The sequence below is a fragment of the Zonotrichia albicollis genome, chromosome 10, assembly GCF_047830755.1.
Source record: "Zonotrichia albicollis isolate bZonAlb1 chromosome 10, bZonAlb1.hap1, whole genome shotgun sequence".
Taxonomy (NCBI): domain Eukaryota; kingdom Metazoa; phylum Chordata; class Aves; order Passeriformes; family Passerellidae; genus Zonotrichia; species Zonotrichia albicollis.
The window spans coordinates 22,630,043-22,648,668 of record NC_133828.1 but is presented as its reverse complement, the minus strand read 5'-3'; the positions used below and the strand labels follow the sequence as shown (position 1 = coordinate 22,648,668).

The following is an 18,626-nucleotide window of genomic DNA, read 5'->3' as shown; positions in this document are numbered from 1 at the left end:
TCTGCATGTCACTGTACCTGTTACCATATGAAAAAGGCAACAGCAACTCAAGTTCACAGGATGCTTATGATGGCTGTCACCTGTGTATGCTGCTACACTCCTTCTCTAAGAGCCTCCTTCCTGCTAGATCAAGGTAAGGTTTGCTTTAGCACCTAACAAATATGTGTTAAGTGGAAGGGGAATTTGTACATGCTGCAGAGCAAATCCAGGGTCTCTAGGAGTTTTTAGTGCACCTTGCTACCATAGAACTATTGGGAGTTCAGCCTCTCGGTGTCATGCTCATATTGTACTGCCTTGCAGCCCAGACATTTCTTCAGAGCTCCAGCTTCCCAAAGGGTGGAAGTTCAGCATGCTGGCGTGTGTATCCTTGGACAGAGTTCTTGAGGCAGTAGTCCAAAATCATTTATCCATCCCTTCAGTCAGTTCCCACAGGATACATCACAAAACATCACAATCTGAAAACCATTTTCAGGCCTTCCTGTGTCATCTGCTCTGTTTTTTGTCGACATTATTTGTCTTTTCTCTTTCACAAGGGGTGCACATGATAGGCAACAACCTAGGGTTGAAGGAGATGGCCCAGTTCCCATCTAGGCACACACTCGACAATGGCTGCAGCTCTCTGATGGCAGTGTTCACATCAACACTACACAAACATCACAGAAAATCAGCATCTCTTTAATCACTATTAAAGAGAACTCAAGCCAGTCTTAAGACTATTGTGCTGCTCCAGGAAAAAAAGAAATGTTTAAGAGGCTTATAGCCTGTTGGCGGTACCTTGCTTTCTTCACCTTGCCTCAGTCTCCCAGGGCTGGGTGGTACTGTTGGACGTTTTCTCCCTTTCTCTTGTTGGAAGAGATCCTGCAGTCTTAAACAAAAAATAATAATAAAACAAACTACCCACACAAAACCACCACCACCAAACAAAAATTAATCCAAGAGTAGGTTACTGGTGTTATCTCTGAATGACACAAGTTATGAAGTTTCTCCATAACAAACTCAGATTGCTGCTAACACATGCCAAAGATGTATCAAATGGCCAAAGACAGCACATTTTCTTTAGCTCTGAGACTATTTCACCCAATCCATAGGTCCCATGCTCCCCTCTTCCCATCTCTTCCACCATTACTCAAATGAAAATCTCTCCTCCAGATGCAAGTTGTGCTCTACAACACAATGCTTTTACCATATCGCCTCAAATGATTTTCTGTTCCAACTGATCAGCTGTGTGTTCTCAACCAGCAGAAACTTTCAGCACAAGCTCTATACAGTAACTGCTCTAGAGTGAAAGAATCTACAGCTGAACCTCTTCCCTCCCAGAATCAACACTGTATCAGTGTTGCTCATGATTCCAGCATGTGTCCTCTTACCTATTATTCCAGGCTTGTAGCATCTCACAAAGGCCTTGCTTTTTAGCTATCAGAGACTCAAAAACAGATTGCAGCTGTTGAGGCGTGTCCAGTGATGATGAAAGCAGCCTCGCTTGGATTTTCTCAGTCCAGTTTCGAAACTCTCCCTCTTCCATCTGCCAAAAGGAAAACTGTCAGTGTTATCTCACCAAGACAACACAAGATCTGAGTAGCTCCTCCACACACTTAGCCTATGGACCACTGATGTACAAACAGCCTATTACCTCCTTTTGGGCAAAGAGGTCTTCCATCTTCTCTTCCCTCGTTTTGCTGAAGGTATCCGTTTTCAGAGAAGCAAGGCGATCATCCACAGCAAGATACACTTGTGACACCCTGCCAACAGCAATGCAAAGAGTTAAGCTGTGACTACTTGGAGCTTCTTCAACATTCTTTAAAATAGTCTGAATGTGTTGAAGGTTAGCATTTAAGAATATAAAAGACAGTATATGATAGCCTTCCTGCATAGTAAGCTATCCAACTGTATTCACAGAGAAAGTTGGGGAAACTTTATTAGTAATAGGAGAAATCTCAAAGTTACACACACTGACATTTGTCTCCACGATTTATTCTTAGCAGTGGAAGTTGTCAGAGAGCAATAGAAATGTCTCAAACACATTACTAACACAGGGAAACTATTGTGTTGTCTGTGATTAGGAAGAATCTGGGTCTGCAAGCTATACCTCCACCAGCAGGGCTCAGAAAAAAATGAGTACTTCTATTTCAGCTCTAAACAAAGCTCCACAGATTTTGAAGTCAGATGGTCACAGAGACATACAGCAACACAGGAATGCTGTGACCAGGCAGAAGAGCAGTATGGCTGGATTTTACAGAGTTTTCATCTTGCCTGTCTTCCACCTTTTTGTTCCTACATTTAGGAAGTGTCTAGGCTCATGGTAGTTCACCTTAGACTACAAGGAGGTAGAGTCTGCCTGCTCTTACCATATTCAATAGCTGACAAAGGCAAAGACTTTTATACATCAGTTTTATTGCCACATGACCAATAGAATGACAACAATTCCACAAGAGAACAAGAGATTTGAGCAAGGTCTTTGCAGTTTTTTGGGGCTGAAGAATTGAAACTCAGTCAGATGTTCTATTAAGGAACATTAGGATAAGAGTATGAAGTATAGTCTACAGTTTTCCAGGTCGGCCTTCTAGGACCATCTTTTCATTTTTAGCATTAGATGAAGAATTGAAAATACTTTAACTGGGCATTTCATAAGGTAATAGACACCTGCTGATGGTCAACCTTTCAGTAGCTTGGCAGCATTATTTAGAAACATGCTATATGACTCAGACATCAGTGAAACATTCAGGGATAGAGATGAAAAGAATCTTCGTTTCTACTGGCAATGTTTAACCTGACTTGCTGCCAGACAAAGAGTTGAGACATTAGTACAGACAGAGCAAGCAAAGGTAACAAAGATTTCAATACCACTCTCCCTTGGAAGTATATATGCATATATGTTTTAACCTATTACTTTTCTATCAAATAATGAATATTTAGCCAAATCTCATCATACTAGCAAAATTATTATACTAGCTAATAAAAATACAAAATACAAATAAGATTAGGAAGACATTAAAAACAAAGCCTACTTTTGTGAGAAATCCTTGAGATCCTGCAAAATAGTAACTTTTAATGGAGCCTGTCGCTTGATGTAGATCTTGGGGAGTGGGACACACACTTCCAGCAGCCGGATTGGAGAGTAGCTGAGAAGGGAATTCAACAGCTTGTAACAAGAGCCACACCACACAGCACCAGTTCTACACCATACTGAGGTTTGAGGCCCTTATATGAAAAAGGGCACTGTCAATGTGTCCAGGGATTTAGCTACTTTCAGCAGGAATAACACTGTTCATTCTCCCAGGCAAGTAAAATCACAAATCATACTGCAAAACCAAAATTTGGAAAGCATGTAGAATTAGATAGGGAAAAGGATTTCCCTTCTGTATCATGAACAGGAACCATCCACTCTTGGAACACTGCCCACCACAGCTAGGACAGTGATGCCACCCACAAAGCCCTCTGCAAGCCAGCACACAATCCTGCCCTTGTGGTTTTGGTACAGTTATGCTATCCCATGCTATACTCACAGTGAAGGACAGAACTGATGAATCCTTACTAGAACCACATGCTTCATACAGTACCAGAGAAAGAAGGAAGTTTTTAGCAGTGGAACTCACCTGAAAGATGCCACCATCTGATTATAGGAGAAATACTGGTGATAGTCGTGGTGAATGGAATGCCCACAGGGCTCTGCGTTGGCCCTTCGAGTGTACTGGTACCCATAGAACCTCAGCTCAAGGTATTTAGCAAAAGACATAGACCAAGAGTCATTGGAAAGGGGAACAACTGGTGTCACCTGAAAAATTGAAAGGCAAGCATCTAAATTTCATCCTTCAAACAAGATTAAGGAGAGGATTATCCAGGCAGCAATCTAGTATTCCTAGTACCCGAAACAACCATGACCCTGAAACATACTTAACAACAAAGATGGCATTTATGTATAGCTAAGGCCAGCACATAGTTAAAATAAATCTGTTAAATAACTGCTAGCTGATGATGAAAGGTGCTAAGCTGGGGGAGTCCAAACATACTGCTGATGGAAGCTTATTTCTGGGATGCTACTTCTCTGTATAGAGTCCATTTCCAGCAACCCAGCCAGCAGCAGGGCCATATCACATATTTTCCCCTGGTGATTCTACAGCTACAAATGCGCTGGTGCTGCTCTGCAGTGCATTTCAACTTTAGAAGTGCTTCCAAGCTTAGAGCAGACACTTTACACACACTTAACCTCAACCACATAAGTGTTTACATGAGCACACAAAAATAAAAGGTTACAGAGCAGCTGTATACACAGCAACACAGGGCTTGCTGTCAGCAACTGCGTCAACCTCCTGCAGGCATCTGTACATCCAACACCCACGTCTAAGGCAGCCTAAGTAGGTGACCTGAGTCATCCATATGGGTAATTCACATGTTTTGCATTTCAGGTACTGCATGAATCTTTTTCATTACGTTTTATTCTCATCTCTTTGAAGGCTCCTCATGTTTAGCTAGACATGAATATCCAGTTAGCAATGTTTTCTTAGCTAAATTACAGAACAAGTTCCAGATAATACACAACCTTACTATCTTGTGGGCTTTTTAGAGCAATTTAATATTTCTCTAATGAAGATGTTACTTTCTAATGACTACTAAAGGAACTCCAGACATCACATTGACGCAATGTAGGCTGTTCAGTCCACAGCAGATCAAAGAACAGCAAGTGGCTTCAGCCAATTACTACGCCAGTAGGTCTTGGTGTCTGCCCTTTCCCATATGCTCATAAAGATTCACTGCAAGGGACCATACTCTTCACCTCTAAGTGAGCAACTACATTTTTTCTGCTTAGATCTATCCTCTCAGAGTCAGCTTGACACTTTCTAACAAGACTACCTCACACAAGATTTTTCACCCTCAAGGATCCCAGTTCTAAATGAGGAATTTGTAGGTAACATGAGAACATTTGTACCAGTAACAGGTTTTCTGCCAGTTTAGCCATAGCTCCAGGCGTGAGCACTTTCTCAAAATGCTACCTTTCCATACAAAGCCAGTCACAACAAGAACACTAAACTGGAACAGCAATGATTGTGAAGTCCACATGCTTACCTGTTTGCACAGTCTGCACCAGGAGTAAGTAAGGATGGTGTGCTGGTACCCAGGCACGGGGGAGTCCAGCTCCTTCAACACGATCTGCACACAGCCCTGCCCGTGAACAAAGCGACGGATGTGGTGCACCATTGGTGTTTCACAGAACATGCTGGGGCATTGGTAGGAAGGTCTTACAGAGAGAAAGAGAAACATCTATGAATGATCATGTACCAGGCACTGCTGAAGAACTGATTCAACAGATCTAACATGACTTTTAATATCCTGGTCTTATTTATCTTCACTGTAAAAGAGTTTTTTAAGCCTGCAGTGTAGGCTGTATCTGCAGAGCAATTTAGAAGGAGCATGTAGTGAAGTTCCATCAACAGCAATGGCTGTGTACATCCCAAAGGCAGTGACTGGCTACTGGTTGCTATCACCTTTTCACAATGAATCACTTTCTACCAATATATTCTGTATAAGGATCAAGGCACCTGTGGAAGCCCTTGGCACTAAATTAAAACACTGCTTTGGCAGTGTAACCAAGCAAATACTACCAAGGACAAAGATGTGACAAAGAGCCTCAAAATGTCAATGTTTCAGTCCTTGAAGGAAAAGGTAAGCAACACACTGCCATAGAACATCTTTGAACAATAAAACCCATGACCTTTCTTTGGATGGGTTTTTTTTAAGCCACAGAAAAAAGACTAATGCTAGAAAAATAAAAGCTGAATTGTTGAGGTACCAAAGTCAGATAAGATTCTTCAAAACCAGAAAGAGCCTGAAAAAGCTCAGATTCTCCTTGCTCACATGAAAAAAAAGAATTTTAATTACTGAAACTATGGAGATTTAGAAGCATTCACTTTAGCAGACACTACCCTAATGAGCAGAGAGAAGCAGGAATTTAAAAGAAGGCAGCTAAGCTCCTTCTCACTGATCACCACCAGGAGAAATACTTGTTCCTCCAGAAGGCTAAACACTGAGAGCCTTCTGCTACTGCAAGTGGCCAGTGCAGAGAACAGAGTAAGCTTGTCTTTTGAGCAGGTTACCCATCCAGCTTCACAGCCTGCTGAGACTCTGCACAGGGTTGTGACAGCACCAGTTATTACAGAAACGTAACAACTTACACCTCTGTGAGATGAAATAAATGACACAGTACTTTTCCAGGGCTCAAAGCGTTCTGGACCATTTACATTGGCCACTGTGCACATATGACAAAGCCCTACTCTGAGACACTAAATGAGTAGTGTTAGCCAACACCTGTATGAACTTTCAAAGAGGACCTCAGAAAATTGTGACCAGAACAGTTGCTTGTCTTGAAAAACAGACAGTTGGAATACATGTGGCTCTTCATTTGGCCCTTAAACCCTAATTGCTACAGAAAGGGCTATGTGAACACATTTGCCTTTATAAACTTATAAACTTTGTTTCATAACCTGTTTCACTTCCTCATGAAGGGAAGAAGGACAGGGCCAAAATAGGAAAGCAATGGATGTATTTGCTTGTAACAAGTGAGCATGAGGTAAGCAGAATAAATTCCTCCTTACCTGAAACAGTAGCGCTCCAGGAAAATTCCCAGAGTTAGGTCATTTTTCCCATAGAACTCCATAGTCACAATCCTAAAACAGAAATAAAAGCTTTAGAGACTGGATGCCATCACATTGGCTGTGCAATGGTCTTTAGGAGCGCAGATCTACACTCACTGCTGGCTTGTTTACAGCCCTGTATAACTTCAAAGATTTTTTTTTTCCACATGACTACTCTTCCTAGATCCCTGCTGTCAGGTCCCTGCTAATAATGAGATCAAAGTCCTACTAGAACAACTTTAAACTTGACATTTAAAAGCCCAATACAATTCAATTGCACTTCTGAAGATTATTTTCAAAAATATCTAGGCACAGAAGTCTAAACAGCTTTAAGCTTCAAGCACTGATGTTTAAACAGCTACAAAAAAAAGGTACATGCAGAACATGAAAAAAGCCTCAAGAAATCCTTATTCTTCTAGCATATTTAATAGCAACTTTAGTTTCCCCAGAACCTGAGCTGACCAAGCCATTTAAATTGTGTATCAGTTTTAAGTGTCATCATTCAGATATCCCTAACATCACTAAATTACACCCGCTCATTGTTGCTGCTTAGTGAGCATATCACCATCATCTTTGGTTAATTTGTAAGCTTTTACAGGAACTTTAGACCTTTCCCTGTAAGAGGGACATCTCTTTATTTTCACATTAAACTATTAAAATCACCTAGGCTAATAATTAAACACCAAGACCTGTCCTGTTTAGTAGAGATAAAAGTGTGTCATAAGTTGCACACAATTAGCAGCAAATTACAGCCTCCTAAGCTGGAAATAAAGCTCTTAATACTGATGACTACAGTATGAAAAAGACAGCAATATGTTCCAATCCCATACTTGTAGATAATACAATCTACAAGTATTCCAAGATTCTCACAAGGTTCACTTTTGGGTTTGGACATTGTCCTGTGTTCATTCACACTAACTCTTCTCCACAAGACTGCCTGCAGTGCTCCCCACACAGAGACCTTACTGTGCAGTGAAACATCAACTCTGTGTTTGGTTTCAGGCTGGCCTTTCTCATTCATGCCTTGGGTATTCCAGAGGTTGTGCAATACTGCTGTAGATTCACCTGACCACGCAAGACCAAAGGCTTTTGGCAAAAGTTCCTGTTACAGGATGAGCACAACCTACCAAGAAAAGCACAACCTCCTCAAAGAAATACTGCCATGAGGCAGGCACTGACTCTGACTTTGGGAAAGAAAGAATAGCAACTATCCAAGCTGTAGAGGAGTGGTTTTTATACCAGGGGCTAACACAGGCACTTGGAGCATTGCTGGACTGAGCAGAAGAGCTGCTGAAGAGAACACAGAGCCTCTGATGGTTTACTGGACTCAGGCAATCCACCTAGTAGAGAGAAAACAACTCATTCAGTGGTTACAGACACCTCCATTCACACACAACTTCTGTTGAATAAAATTACTAGAATAGAATTTTGTCAAAGACAAGTATCTGCTTTCTCCTTTTGAACAGATGAATTTGGCATTATCTCCCAGCCTCAGGTAAACCTGTTCTATGTATAATTGCTAAGTGCCATTTTTAGAACAACATAACTCATAATGAAACCAATGAACATGCATGTGTTTCTGTGGAAATGAAGTCAAGAGAAAGAGAAAACAACAAAAGCCCCATGACAAACATCCAGACATCTCTAAATTACTGTATGATGTAGGACATCATGGATTCAAAACTCTGCCAATATATTATACTTCAGTTACTCATTCAGGCTATAGAAACATTTCCATCTTTCTATTCTCTGGGAAGAGATGTACCACGCTGCTCTTGGAACAGAGCTGTTTTCCCTTCCACACCCTACAAAACCATGATGTTACAAAACACTTGTCTTTGATCACTGAGTAAATTCAAAACACCATCAGTCAGTCTGATCCAGAGCAAGGGCTACTCTTACAGTTTGTAAAATTATGGCGTGTGAAGCTACAGAGATCTACATTTCAGTGCCAATTAAAAAGTGACTTCTGCTCATGAACACAAGGGCTGATTGGCTCAGGGACCAAAATGTTGACTGTTCCAACAGATCAATTCTGCTACTCTTGTTCATAGACATTTTTCCAAACAGCACACAATTCAAGAAAGTCCCAAGATCTCCTTTTCCTCAGATATAAGTTGGTTACTTTCATGGCAGTTTTTGGTAAACTTTAAATATTTTTGTTACAAACACATACTCCCTTGCTTTGAAATCTCAAAGAAGATGCCTTTCCATTATGTGATTCTCACTTTTCTTCAGACCACCCAAACTTTTACAATGAATCAAGTACTTCAATGTAATTACAGCCTACTGCTGTTTCCATGACATAAAGTCCTCTGAAAATGAAAGCACATTTCTATAAATAACCAAATACAAGGAGCAAGGAAGTTCAGTTTAAGAAAATTCTTAAGGTTTGCTCCCTCTTCATGGACTCATTTTCAGAAACCAGTTAGGTACAGCCCAGCCAAACAAGCAAAACTGATTCTGGGCTGACTTTGTGCATTTCTCAGAGACATTTTGCAGTCTTTTGTTCTGAATGATTGCAGAGTACCACAATCTAAAATGGAGTTATGACCCAGTCAACAAAAAAAAAAAAAAAAAACAAAAAAAAAAAAAACAAACAAAAAAAAAAACATAATCAAACAGAAAGAAATAGACAAAAACATCCCCTCTGGTTTAATGAGAGACCCTAGACCTTCAGTATACCATGAAAAACTGATGCAACTCGAGTTTTGAGCAGCACAACTCAATCTTACCTTATGAGACCATGAGGATTCACTCAGAGCCAGTCCCTTCTCCTCCTCTTCAGTTCTGCTCCCAGTTTTTCCAGTAGAGACACTAGACACATCCTTATTTTGGGCAAAAGGATCTGTGCTTTTCTGTAGTATCCTCCCTCCTCTGGCCCGATAGTCAGCCAGCATTCTGGCTAAGCTCTGGCTATCACGAAGGTGCCCTGCTATTCTAGTATTGACCAACTCATGAGAAGGTAAGACTTGGATAGCCTTGGCTTGGACACTCCCATTCCTCCCTTGCAGTCCAGAGAAATCCCGCAATAATTGCTTCTTCCTTCTGCTCTCCAACTCCTTGTATTCCTTATTGAGGAGAGGAGACCAATAAACTTGTTCGGGAAAGTATTCCCGGGCAGGGCACCTCATGCCTTTTTCAGTCAAAAGGAACGGCTCTCGGAACGTCAGCACTGGGGAAATGCACAGAATGACATCTTTCAGCTCCTGCTTAAACGCTGCAGAGTAAGTTTTGAGACGATCCTCAGAAGTTACCTCTTCCGTGACATATAAACCCGTATCATCCTGGAGAGGGTCTCTGAAGACTCTCATCTGACTCTTGGATTCCTGTAAATCATCTGCCTGTGGAAGAGGTTCTAGTGCCTGGTTATCCAGAGTAGCCAAGTGCTGGTCCATGCCATGGAGGGGCAGTGGGGATGTTTCAGGTATTGCATGAGGTACAGAGCTGAGCACTGCAAATGGTGACTCCACTTTGTGGTGCTCTTGCTGCTTGGAGGACACCATTTCCAGCTGGCTGTTCTCTTGGTCACCTCTGTCAAATACACCCCCTTGTTCAGGCAAACTGACCTCATCAGAGGACACTGATTCAGAGATTACAGGCAGCTTTTCAGAGGGCAGTTCAATGTCCTTGACTGCTGTGCTGAACTCCTCACCATTGAAGAGGTTCTGTTGGTCATTTTCATCTCCTGGCTCCTCAATAAGGGAATGAAAGGAAGTGTTTTTGGTGAGAGTAGGGGGCATGGCAAACTCATCCATAAGAAATGAGATTTCCAGCTGGGAATGATAAGCCACACAGACCATGAAGATCAGGATCTCCTTCACACGAGCCAGCTCGTACTCTGCAGCACCACACAACTTGATAGTGCAACCCAAGTGCTGGGGACACCCTTCAAAGAACATCAGGGGTTTTGTCTGATCTAGAAATAAAACATGGGAGTTAGGATGACAACTACAGTTAATCTGCTTTTAGATACCTCACACACCCAAGAGACTGTAAAGGAGACTAAGAGTAAGTAACATTAGTAGCTGCAGAAATTCACATTACTGTACTGAAATAACTTATTTTCGCAAGAAAAAAAAGGCATTGGGTATAAATCTTCTCCCGTTTTATAAAACCAGCCAGCATAAAGTCAAAGTGAAGGCCATATGGAACATCCTGACCTAAACACAGTATTCTAAGAACACTGTAGACTCTGCACCAGTGGGCAAAAGAATGAATTCCCTTCCAGGCACATTTGTTCACCCTTACAAATCAAAAGCCTATGACATTCTGTGACATTCTGAGGGCAATTAAAGGCTGAAAAGGGCAATGAGGAAGTGGAAAGGAAATTGTTGAAGGACAGATTTGATTGAACTTGGAGCAACTTGGTCTAGTTCCTACCATGGCAGAGAAGTTAGAACTAAATCATTTTTAAGGCCCCTTTCAACTGAAACCTTTCTATGATTCTATGAAGAGATGCAAAGACTGCATCTCCACAAAGATCTGCATCCACAGCATTTATGTGTGCCAGCACCACTGATAACCTGTCAAGCAGCATTTCTGCCTTCCTTTGTAGACTCCCACTGCCTGGGGGAGCTACCGAGAAAAAGGAGCCTTTCTTAAAGGTGCACAAGGACCAGACATGGGGAAGCATGCACAACTTGCAACAAGGAAAATTTTGATTGGATTTGTTAAGGTAAGACCGGATCATCTTTTGAAGTCCCTCCCAACACAGGCTGCTCTATGATTCTCTTACTTCAATGCAGAAAAATTCTTTTTACAGTGAGGATGGTGCCCAGACAAACTACAAAATCTCCACTCTGCAATATTTTCAAGAGTTGGCTGACAAAACCCTAAGAAATTTGATGCTGTATTGAAATTAATCCTTCCTGTTTTGAACAGTAAGTTGGACTAGACAAACTACAGCATGTGGGAAGAGAAAAAAAAAGCTCGGAAGAAAGAAGTCTGTCTAATCAAAATCTTTAGAGTGTTTTTTCTTAGTAAGATCATACTTTACACAGGCAGTTCACTGTAGTTACAAGAAGTAACAGAAATAAAATGAGTAGAATGATACATGGTCATAACAGTTCAAATCTATTTAAAAAGGAGCAAAGCATTCATCCTTTCACACACATAGGCTAAGGCACATCAAGTTTTACTTACCATTGGGCAACTGAAAAACTTGCATATAAAATTTATGACAGGTCCCCAGCTGAGGTTTGGTCAACAGTTGATCCATTGACATCACTAAGTCTCCCTGGGTCATCCGGCTTACCCGGTCTAACACTTGCTGTAAAATTGGAAAGAGCAGTAAGAATCTGCAATGCAAAGAGGACACTGGCATCCTTATCTTGCTCTTAACAAATCTAAACCAGTGCAATCCATAAAACTTCTCACTGAGATCCAAACTCTGAGTTAAACCAAGTCCCACAAACCCATATCCCAATATATAAAATCCCTAGAAACACAGTTGGGTAAATAATTCTGGTGAGATTGTACCCTGCCTAGAACTTCTCACTTGACTGTATCCAGATACCTCCAGCAGGTGCAGTGCAGTCAGCATAACGGTGGCTCTGCCAGGAGCTCAGCCAACTCTCCCAGCTACTCCCTGTCTGGCTGTCTGTACCCTGCCTCACAGGGACAGAGGCTCTCTGACAATAGCTGAGGACCCACACATGATTTGCTATAAATGGATATCAAAGTCCAAACTCTCCAGATTCACCTGTCTTACCTTCTTGGAAGAGAACATTTGGTTAGAGAAGAAAATAAGACAACTCTTGGCTTTCTCCAGGGAGTTTGCTACAAGGAGTCATTAGAAATCTACCACAAGGCCAAGTCTAACTCTGCTCAGAAATGCTCACCGGCTTGACATTGATGACCAGAGTGATTCCATGCTCTAAGAGCATGTCCTGGGCAATTCTGGACACAGTCTTCTCAACAAGGACCAAATTGGGCTGGACATCAACTATCCGCTGCACATAGTTCTTCAGGAATTCCCTTTCCTGCAGACAGGGACAAAGTATAGCACTGAACTACTGCAACCCCATCTGGAAAATAAACCCACTTTAATGCTTAATATCACTTTTCACTTTGTTTACATACTGTCCTATCCCATAAACCAGGGAAAACAGCTATCCAGAAAACACCATCAATAGTCCATTGTGAACATTTTCCTACTCCCACAGCACAAGACTAGTTTATCAGTAGTATTTTATAAGCATTTCATAAATAAGAGGTGTGTGCACTTCAGTGTTTTCATATTTAAGGCACATCCATAGTCAGAGGGGCAGGGCACCTGTTCCAAAGTGACATTTTCTAGTTGATCACTCCATTAGGTTGGTGGTTGTTCCCTTTTTTCAAGCCTGACAAAAAATAACATGGGTGTGACCTAACCCTAACCTACGTTAACTTTTCAAATATTCCTTCACACACCTTAAACCTTATCTAGCTCTAATAGTGTATAAGGAACCTACAGTTCAGAAGGTCTCAGTAAAAAGAAAAGTTTTCTAAAATGATGCATTGTGAGAATCAAAAGCTCATGTGTTCTCAGGACACGGAACTTGAGGACAAAAGCCCTCAGTGCAAGGCTACAAGTTTGTACTATATTTACTGCAGCAGCTCTCTTAGCTAGCTTACTAGAAGAGGAAAGTTCTTTCTTTTCTATGCAATCTCACTCATTGAACTTCACCTTACACACTGAAAAAATCTGCACTGGTCATGGTTTTGCTGGGGTTATTTTAACCAAGAACAGAAGCATACGCTCACCTGAAGTACTATAGGCTCTATGCAGGTAAACTTTGTTTCTTCTCGATAGAGGTACTCAATAGAGCATTTTAGCAGAAGAATTCTGGGATTTTTTAAGCAAGAGTTCATCTAAAAAAGACAGCAAAATAGTTAAAACAAAAATACAAATAGCTGGAGAGGAAGAAGTACACAAGAAAAAGAGACAGACCTCCCATGATTGGTTCCTGCTACCCCCACCTCCCTTAAAAGTGGCTCAGCTATCCCCCCCTGCAGACCCAACTACACATTCTTCCTTCTTCTGAAGTTGTTACACCCAGTTGTTGGAATTTCACAGGTACTGTCCATAAGCAGGCAATGCTAGAGAGGATTTCCAGTCACTGCTAAGAGCCCCAAAGTCTTGATACACTTGATTCATGCAGTTCACTTCTATCTTGCTCTCCTGCCTTAAAGACGCATTTTACTATGCTATTATAAGTCAGAACTACAAATGCCTTTTTCTGCCTAAAAGTTGGAATAATTATTAGATGCCTCATGCTGTAGTAGGGATGGAAAGGTTTTTCTATACATGCATGAGGAGAGTTTCTCCCCTAAAATCTCTGGTCTAGAAAACAAAACAGCTTGGAAAATAAATGCTTTAAAAGCCATTACTTTTGGGGGCTCAGAGCAGAGAAAGCCCACAAACCTCCAAGGTGGTGAGAAAATCTTCCTGGCACAAAAAGCAAGTCAGAGCACCCTTGTTTCCACAGCATGCATTACAGTAAGATTAATCAAGCTGCATTACCTTTTTGTGTGCAACATTCTTAGTGCAAACAAATCCATTCACCACCATGGAGTCAAATTTCTTTCCACCAGGGATCTAACAAAGCAAAGAACATTTGTAGAACTGTCATACACTTCCACATCTTGTAGTGCAGTAAAGCAAATACACAGAACACCTCTTGTAGGTGATGTACAAACTTCAGCTACACCCTCAATTACCAGATGAAAGATCAGATACAGTCATGCTGGGCACATAAGTCTTTCCCTTTAAAACCTGATAAACTTAGGACAACATGAAAACTAGTACTGGGTTCTAGGATTTCTACACCCTCCCAAGAGATGCTTATTTGTTAAACCAGTTTACTTCAGCACATGACAAGGGAACCTAATTTGGATAGGCCATGAGAAGCACATAGCTTTGCACATACCATTTCTATTAACAACAAAAAAATTGAAAGCAAAGAGAGGAAAAAATATAAAATAAAGAAAGAAAAACAAAAACCCTCTACCTACCAATTGAACACATCAAACAGCTGACTGGTGTGCCTGCAATGTCAGGCATAATAAGCAGCATGGAACAGTTTTATGAATAATATGTTTCAGAGGACATTCATATTACCAGCATGTGAAAATAGCAGACAGCTATGAAGAGCTTTCAGCTCTGAACAACTGTTCTTTGAACTGGAATTTCAGAAGATGCAGGAACAAGTGGTGCTGCCTGAAGAGATGCCACAGAACTACCACCAGAATAATAAGGCTCGCCTCAAATCCCATATGGCTTTCAAACAAGAGTACTGCTAGGTGAATTTGGCCAAAGAAAACTAAGCCCAAATCTTCAGTCCTCAGTCACACTAATTCCTTGGATGCCATTTTCACATCAGACTCTCAGAAGGAAGTTTGCATGCCAGAACTCCAGACTTACAGTTCAACAGTGTCAACACTGGGCCGTCTGGCAGAACTGGATACACCATTCCATAACAATTAAGTTTTGCTCTTGAAGAAAGTCATCGTACTTGGCATGGGAGGAGTTGAACACTCCATAATGGATAGGTACAGGGCAACAGACTGCTGCACCATGTCCTGCAAGCTACTTATCCAGTACATGACATATCTCCAATTCAAGAGCAAAACAAGCAGAAACCAAAAAATGAACCAAGTAACTACAGAGGTGTTACTTTTTGCTACCTTCTGCAGCCCACAGCCTGAGAGAAGAGGTCACTCCAGCGCATTAAAGCACTTTTCTCAGCGTGCCAAGTTCCCTCTGTGCAACTTCTTCCAGAACTCCACCTCATCCAAAGGCCAGGCAATCCAATTACAGCACTGAATATGCTGGGGGCAGTGGAAAGGGGACTATTCTCTTCAAACAAGGTGTACTGCCAACAGCTGCACCCTTTTGTTTCCCTGCTTGAAACTTACTTTTTTGATGTGGACAAACTGGCGGATATCCATGTCATCATCTCTCTTCTTGACATCCGGCCGTACCGTTTGAACTACCTGGCAGACCACAGGTACAATAATGTCCCTCCAGGACAGCGACAGGGACTCATTGTAGAGAAGCTGCTGAAGCAGTGCCATCATGTGGTTGTGATTAGCAGACCTACAAAAAAGGCAAAATAAATAGATTTCTCATTTAAAAATATAAAAATACAGTGCAGTGATTAGCTGAAGTAAATTTCTTAAGATTTCCAATGCAGAAGTCCTCTGAAGGAACAGCTGCCTAGAATGTTCTACAGTCAGCTTTGGTCCTGTATTTCTATATAAACATCAAAAGATAAAAAAAACAACCAAAATATATGTAAAAATGCTGCGTTCTTAATGCAAATTATTTCCTTGTATTGCCTACTTCCCACTGAGAGCTGATGGAATAGAGGGGCTTCAGAAATTGCCACTCAAGATTTGCAAATTCCTTTTTCTACACGTTTCTTACAGCAGCCTTTCCATGGCTTGTTTCTCCCCATTCTCTTCTCTCAGCAGATCCAGATTGCTGTGGTGCCAGCCTAGGGGTGTGAATAAGAGCTCTTTGGACTTCTCCTCCACTCTCCTGTTGAATAACGACTCTGCAAGAGACAAACAAACGTTGTTAATGTAAGGTCACAGCTGAATGCTTGTGTCTTTCTGAAAGGCTGCTTCAAAAAGGAAAGAATTTACTAAGACGTAAGTCCTAGTAAGTACTGAGTAAGTACTGAGTTTAAGGTAGTGTCATGGTCCTCAGTATGAGGGGAACTGACACTTTCAATTACTATATTGTGTAGTAACTCCTTAGAACTGTTCTCTGTTTTGCAGTACCAAAATTAGAGGTTACTTAAGCACAGTCTGTGCTTTGAAAGAGTTACTAGGTTATTTCCTGCACGGTTATTATGATATTATAGAGGCAAATTATAAACTTCCACGTTGGCTGACGATATTATAAGTCATTTATACTAGTAGTGTATAAATTTTCATCAAGCAAGTATGTAAGCCTTCAGAGATCAAGCTTAAAACTCCTCGGTGTTAAGCAAAATCTTTAGACAACAGCAAACCAAGGAGGACAACTGAAGAAAAAGTCTCCTAAAAAATAACAACTAACTTCTTCCAGATGCTTCATGTACAAAATTAGCTGTGTAGAAAATTAATAGAACATACACTGATTTCCTCTTTCCTTTTGCAAAAGCTCAGCTAAAAACTAAACACCACTTTAATCCAAGACTTTATTTTTCAGGCTAGACAGACACTGGGGTTTCTCCCTTATTTCCTCCTCTTCTGAGGGCACCAAAATCAATAGCATTAACTGGGAAGAAGAAAAAAGCCCACAAGTGCATCTGGCCATGACACCGGAAAGCACGTGGGTTTAAAAACTCACAAGTGCATGCAATGGCCTTTCATTTCAGAGGCAGTGACTATGGTGGTGATGACAAGAAACCCAGAAAGATTTAAGAGAAGAAGCTTTAAGCTACTCTGCAGAAGCAGTGCAATTAATTGTATCACATCTTCATTTGGTTGCACAGGAAATTAAAAATCAGTTACATAAATTTGTTGGTGTAGAAACTGTGAACAAACTTGCCACTTACACTCACTTTTTAAAAAAAGTGAAAGCTTTCCATTGAGTCTTTTTGAAAGCAGGAATCTGAGAAGTGAAAGAAATTTAAGCTTGAAAGTGCATTCAAAAAAGTCAAAGTATAGTTTATAAGTCAGTTTTGCCACAAATAAGTTCAGATTTACTGTCGAGTAAATATTTTGAAAGAGTCAGTGCTTTATTAGAAGAGTATTAAGGAACTTTCATCATTATATTAAAAAGCACACAACAGCAGCAATTGAAGTTTTTCCTTACCTTTAATAAAAGCGTCACTTATAGAGAACATCTGCTGCCCTCCGTTTTCAGGATTCAAGTACTCTGAAAGAAGAGAGAAGAGGGATATAGGTGGAGACCAAAAAAAAACAAAAAAAGACAGGTTACACTGGTGTGGCCATATAATTACAATGTACACGCCCACACCAGAAGAAGCAGCATTACTCATCCAAGTGTTTAGTCACCAATTTAGCAACAGCTTGGTGAGTGGTTAAGACAAGAATATCATCTCATTCTTGTTCTATCAAAAATTCTACCATGACAAGAAAACAGTGCTTACTAACGTGAAGAAACAAAACAAACAAAGTAGACATGAGCCAAGACTGAACTAAGAATGCATTTTCCAACTGACATGGACCACCCTTTTCTAGACCTGAATACAAGTGTGTTAAGATGTGATCAGACACCTCGGGAAGGGCCTCCTCACTCGGGTGTAAAAATGCAGCTTCAGAAACCATTTTGGTCACCCACTCCATTGAACCATCTCAGACTGAGGGAGAGACCAGCCATAAGGTTTATCATATACAGTGCAGAAACAAGACAGTCTGCCTTTCAAGAGCTGAAAGTCTCAAGTCCAGAAAAGGTCAAAGTGTTTTGAGGAATCCATGCTGACAGAGATGGACTCCCAGAAACAAAGCAGAGCAAGAGACAGATTACTATACATGTGGGAAATATAGTTAGAGCTTAGTGCTAATAATGTCAAGGTTCTGGATTCAATCCCTGTATGCACCATTCACTTAGAGTTGGATTTGATGGGTCCCTTCTAACTCAGAACATTCTGTGATATCTGTGAAATAGGTTGAAGCTCCACCTACTACCCTCATTTAGCTTGCTAGATCTTGATGCTTCATGCAGACAAAAAGCTTGTTTTCTCCAGAAGCCATTTGCTGTTGTGCCCTTAATTGGCTCTTCATTTATACAAAAAGAGATTCTATAACGAGAAAACAAGAGCAGTAGCCCAACTACTTATACAGCACAACTACCTGAAGGCCAAAGCCAACTCTTTATCACCTTTCCTGACAATGCTCCACACTCATCACAAACAGAACACAAAGCCAGGCTGCTTTCAGACACCAACAGAAAGCAACAGAAAGCTGACAGGACTTAAACAATCACAAGGCTCTGAGCAGCAGCACTCAGGAGACCCCTTTCATGCCACCATTTTAAATATCTGAGCTTGTTTGCAAATT

General features: G+C 41.0%; 1 protein-coding gene across 8 annotated transcripts in view; it reads right to left on the bottom strand.

Moving 5' to 3' along the window:
• PIKFYVE (phosphoinositide kinase, FYVE-type zinc finger containing) overlaps nucleotides 1-18,626 on the bottom strand; it is a 66,404-nt gene that overhangs the window by 17,757 nt on the left and 30,021 nt on the right. For all 8 annotated transcript variants that reach the window (XM_074548349.1, XM_026791733.2, XM_074548345.1 and 5 more), the window contains 16 exons: nucleotides 17,419-17,481; nucleotides 16,039-16,168; nucleotides 15,528-15,708; nucleotides 14,134-14,208; nucleotides 13,374-13,481; nucleotides 12,470-12,610; nucleotides 11,772-11,898; nucleotides 9,362-10,545; nucleotides 7,866-7,966; nucleotides 6,588-6,659; nucleotides 5,062-5,233; nucleotides 3,594-3,772; nucleotides 3,006-3,119; nucleotides 1,631-1,739; nucleotides 1,368-1,522; nucleotides 775-865 (listed from right to left, as the gene is read on the bottom strand). In XM_074548349.1, coding sequence (XP_074404450.1) covers nucleotides 775-865; nucleotides 1,368-1,522; nucleotides 1,631-1,739; nucleotides 3,006-3,119; nucleotides 3,594-3,772; nucleotides 5,062-5,233; nucleotides 6,588-6,659; nucleotides 7,866-7,966; nucleotides 9,362-10,545; nucleotides 11,772-11,898; nucleotides 12,470-12,610; nucleotides 13,374-13,481; nucleotides 14,134-14,208; nucleotides 15,528-15,708; nucleotides 16,039-16,168; nucleotides 17,419-17,481 — 3,002 coding nt within the window. The remainder of the gene's footprint in view (nucleotides 1-774; nucleotides 866-1,367; nucleotides 1,523-1,630; nucleotides 1,740-3,005; nucleotides 3,120-3,593; nucleotides 3,773-5,061; nucleotides 5,234-6,587; nucleotides 6,660-7,865; nucleotides 7,967-9,361; nucleotides 10,546-11,771; nucleotides 11,899-12,469; nucleotides 12,611-13,373; nucleotides 13,482-14,133; nucleotides 14,209-15,527; nucleotides 15,709-16,038; nucleotides 16,169-17,418; nucleotides 17,482-18,626) is intronic.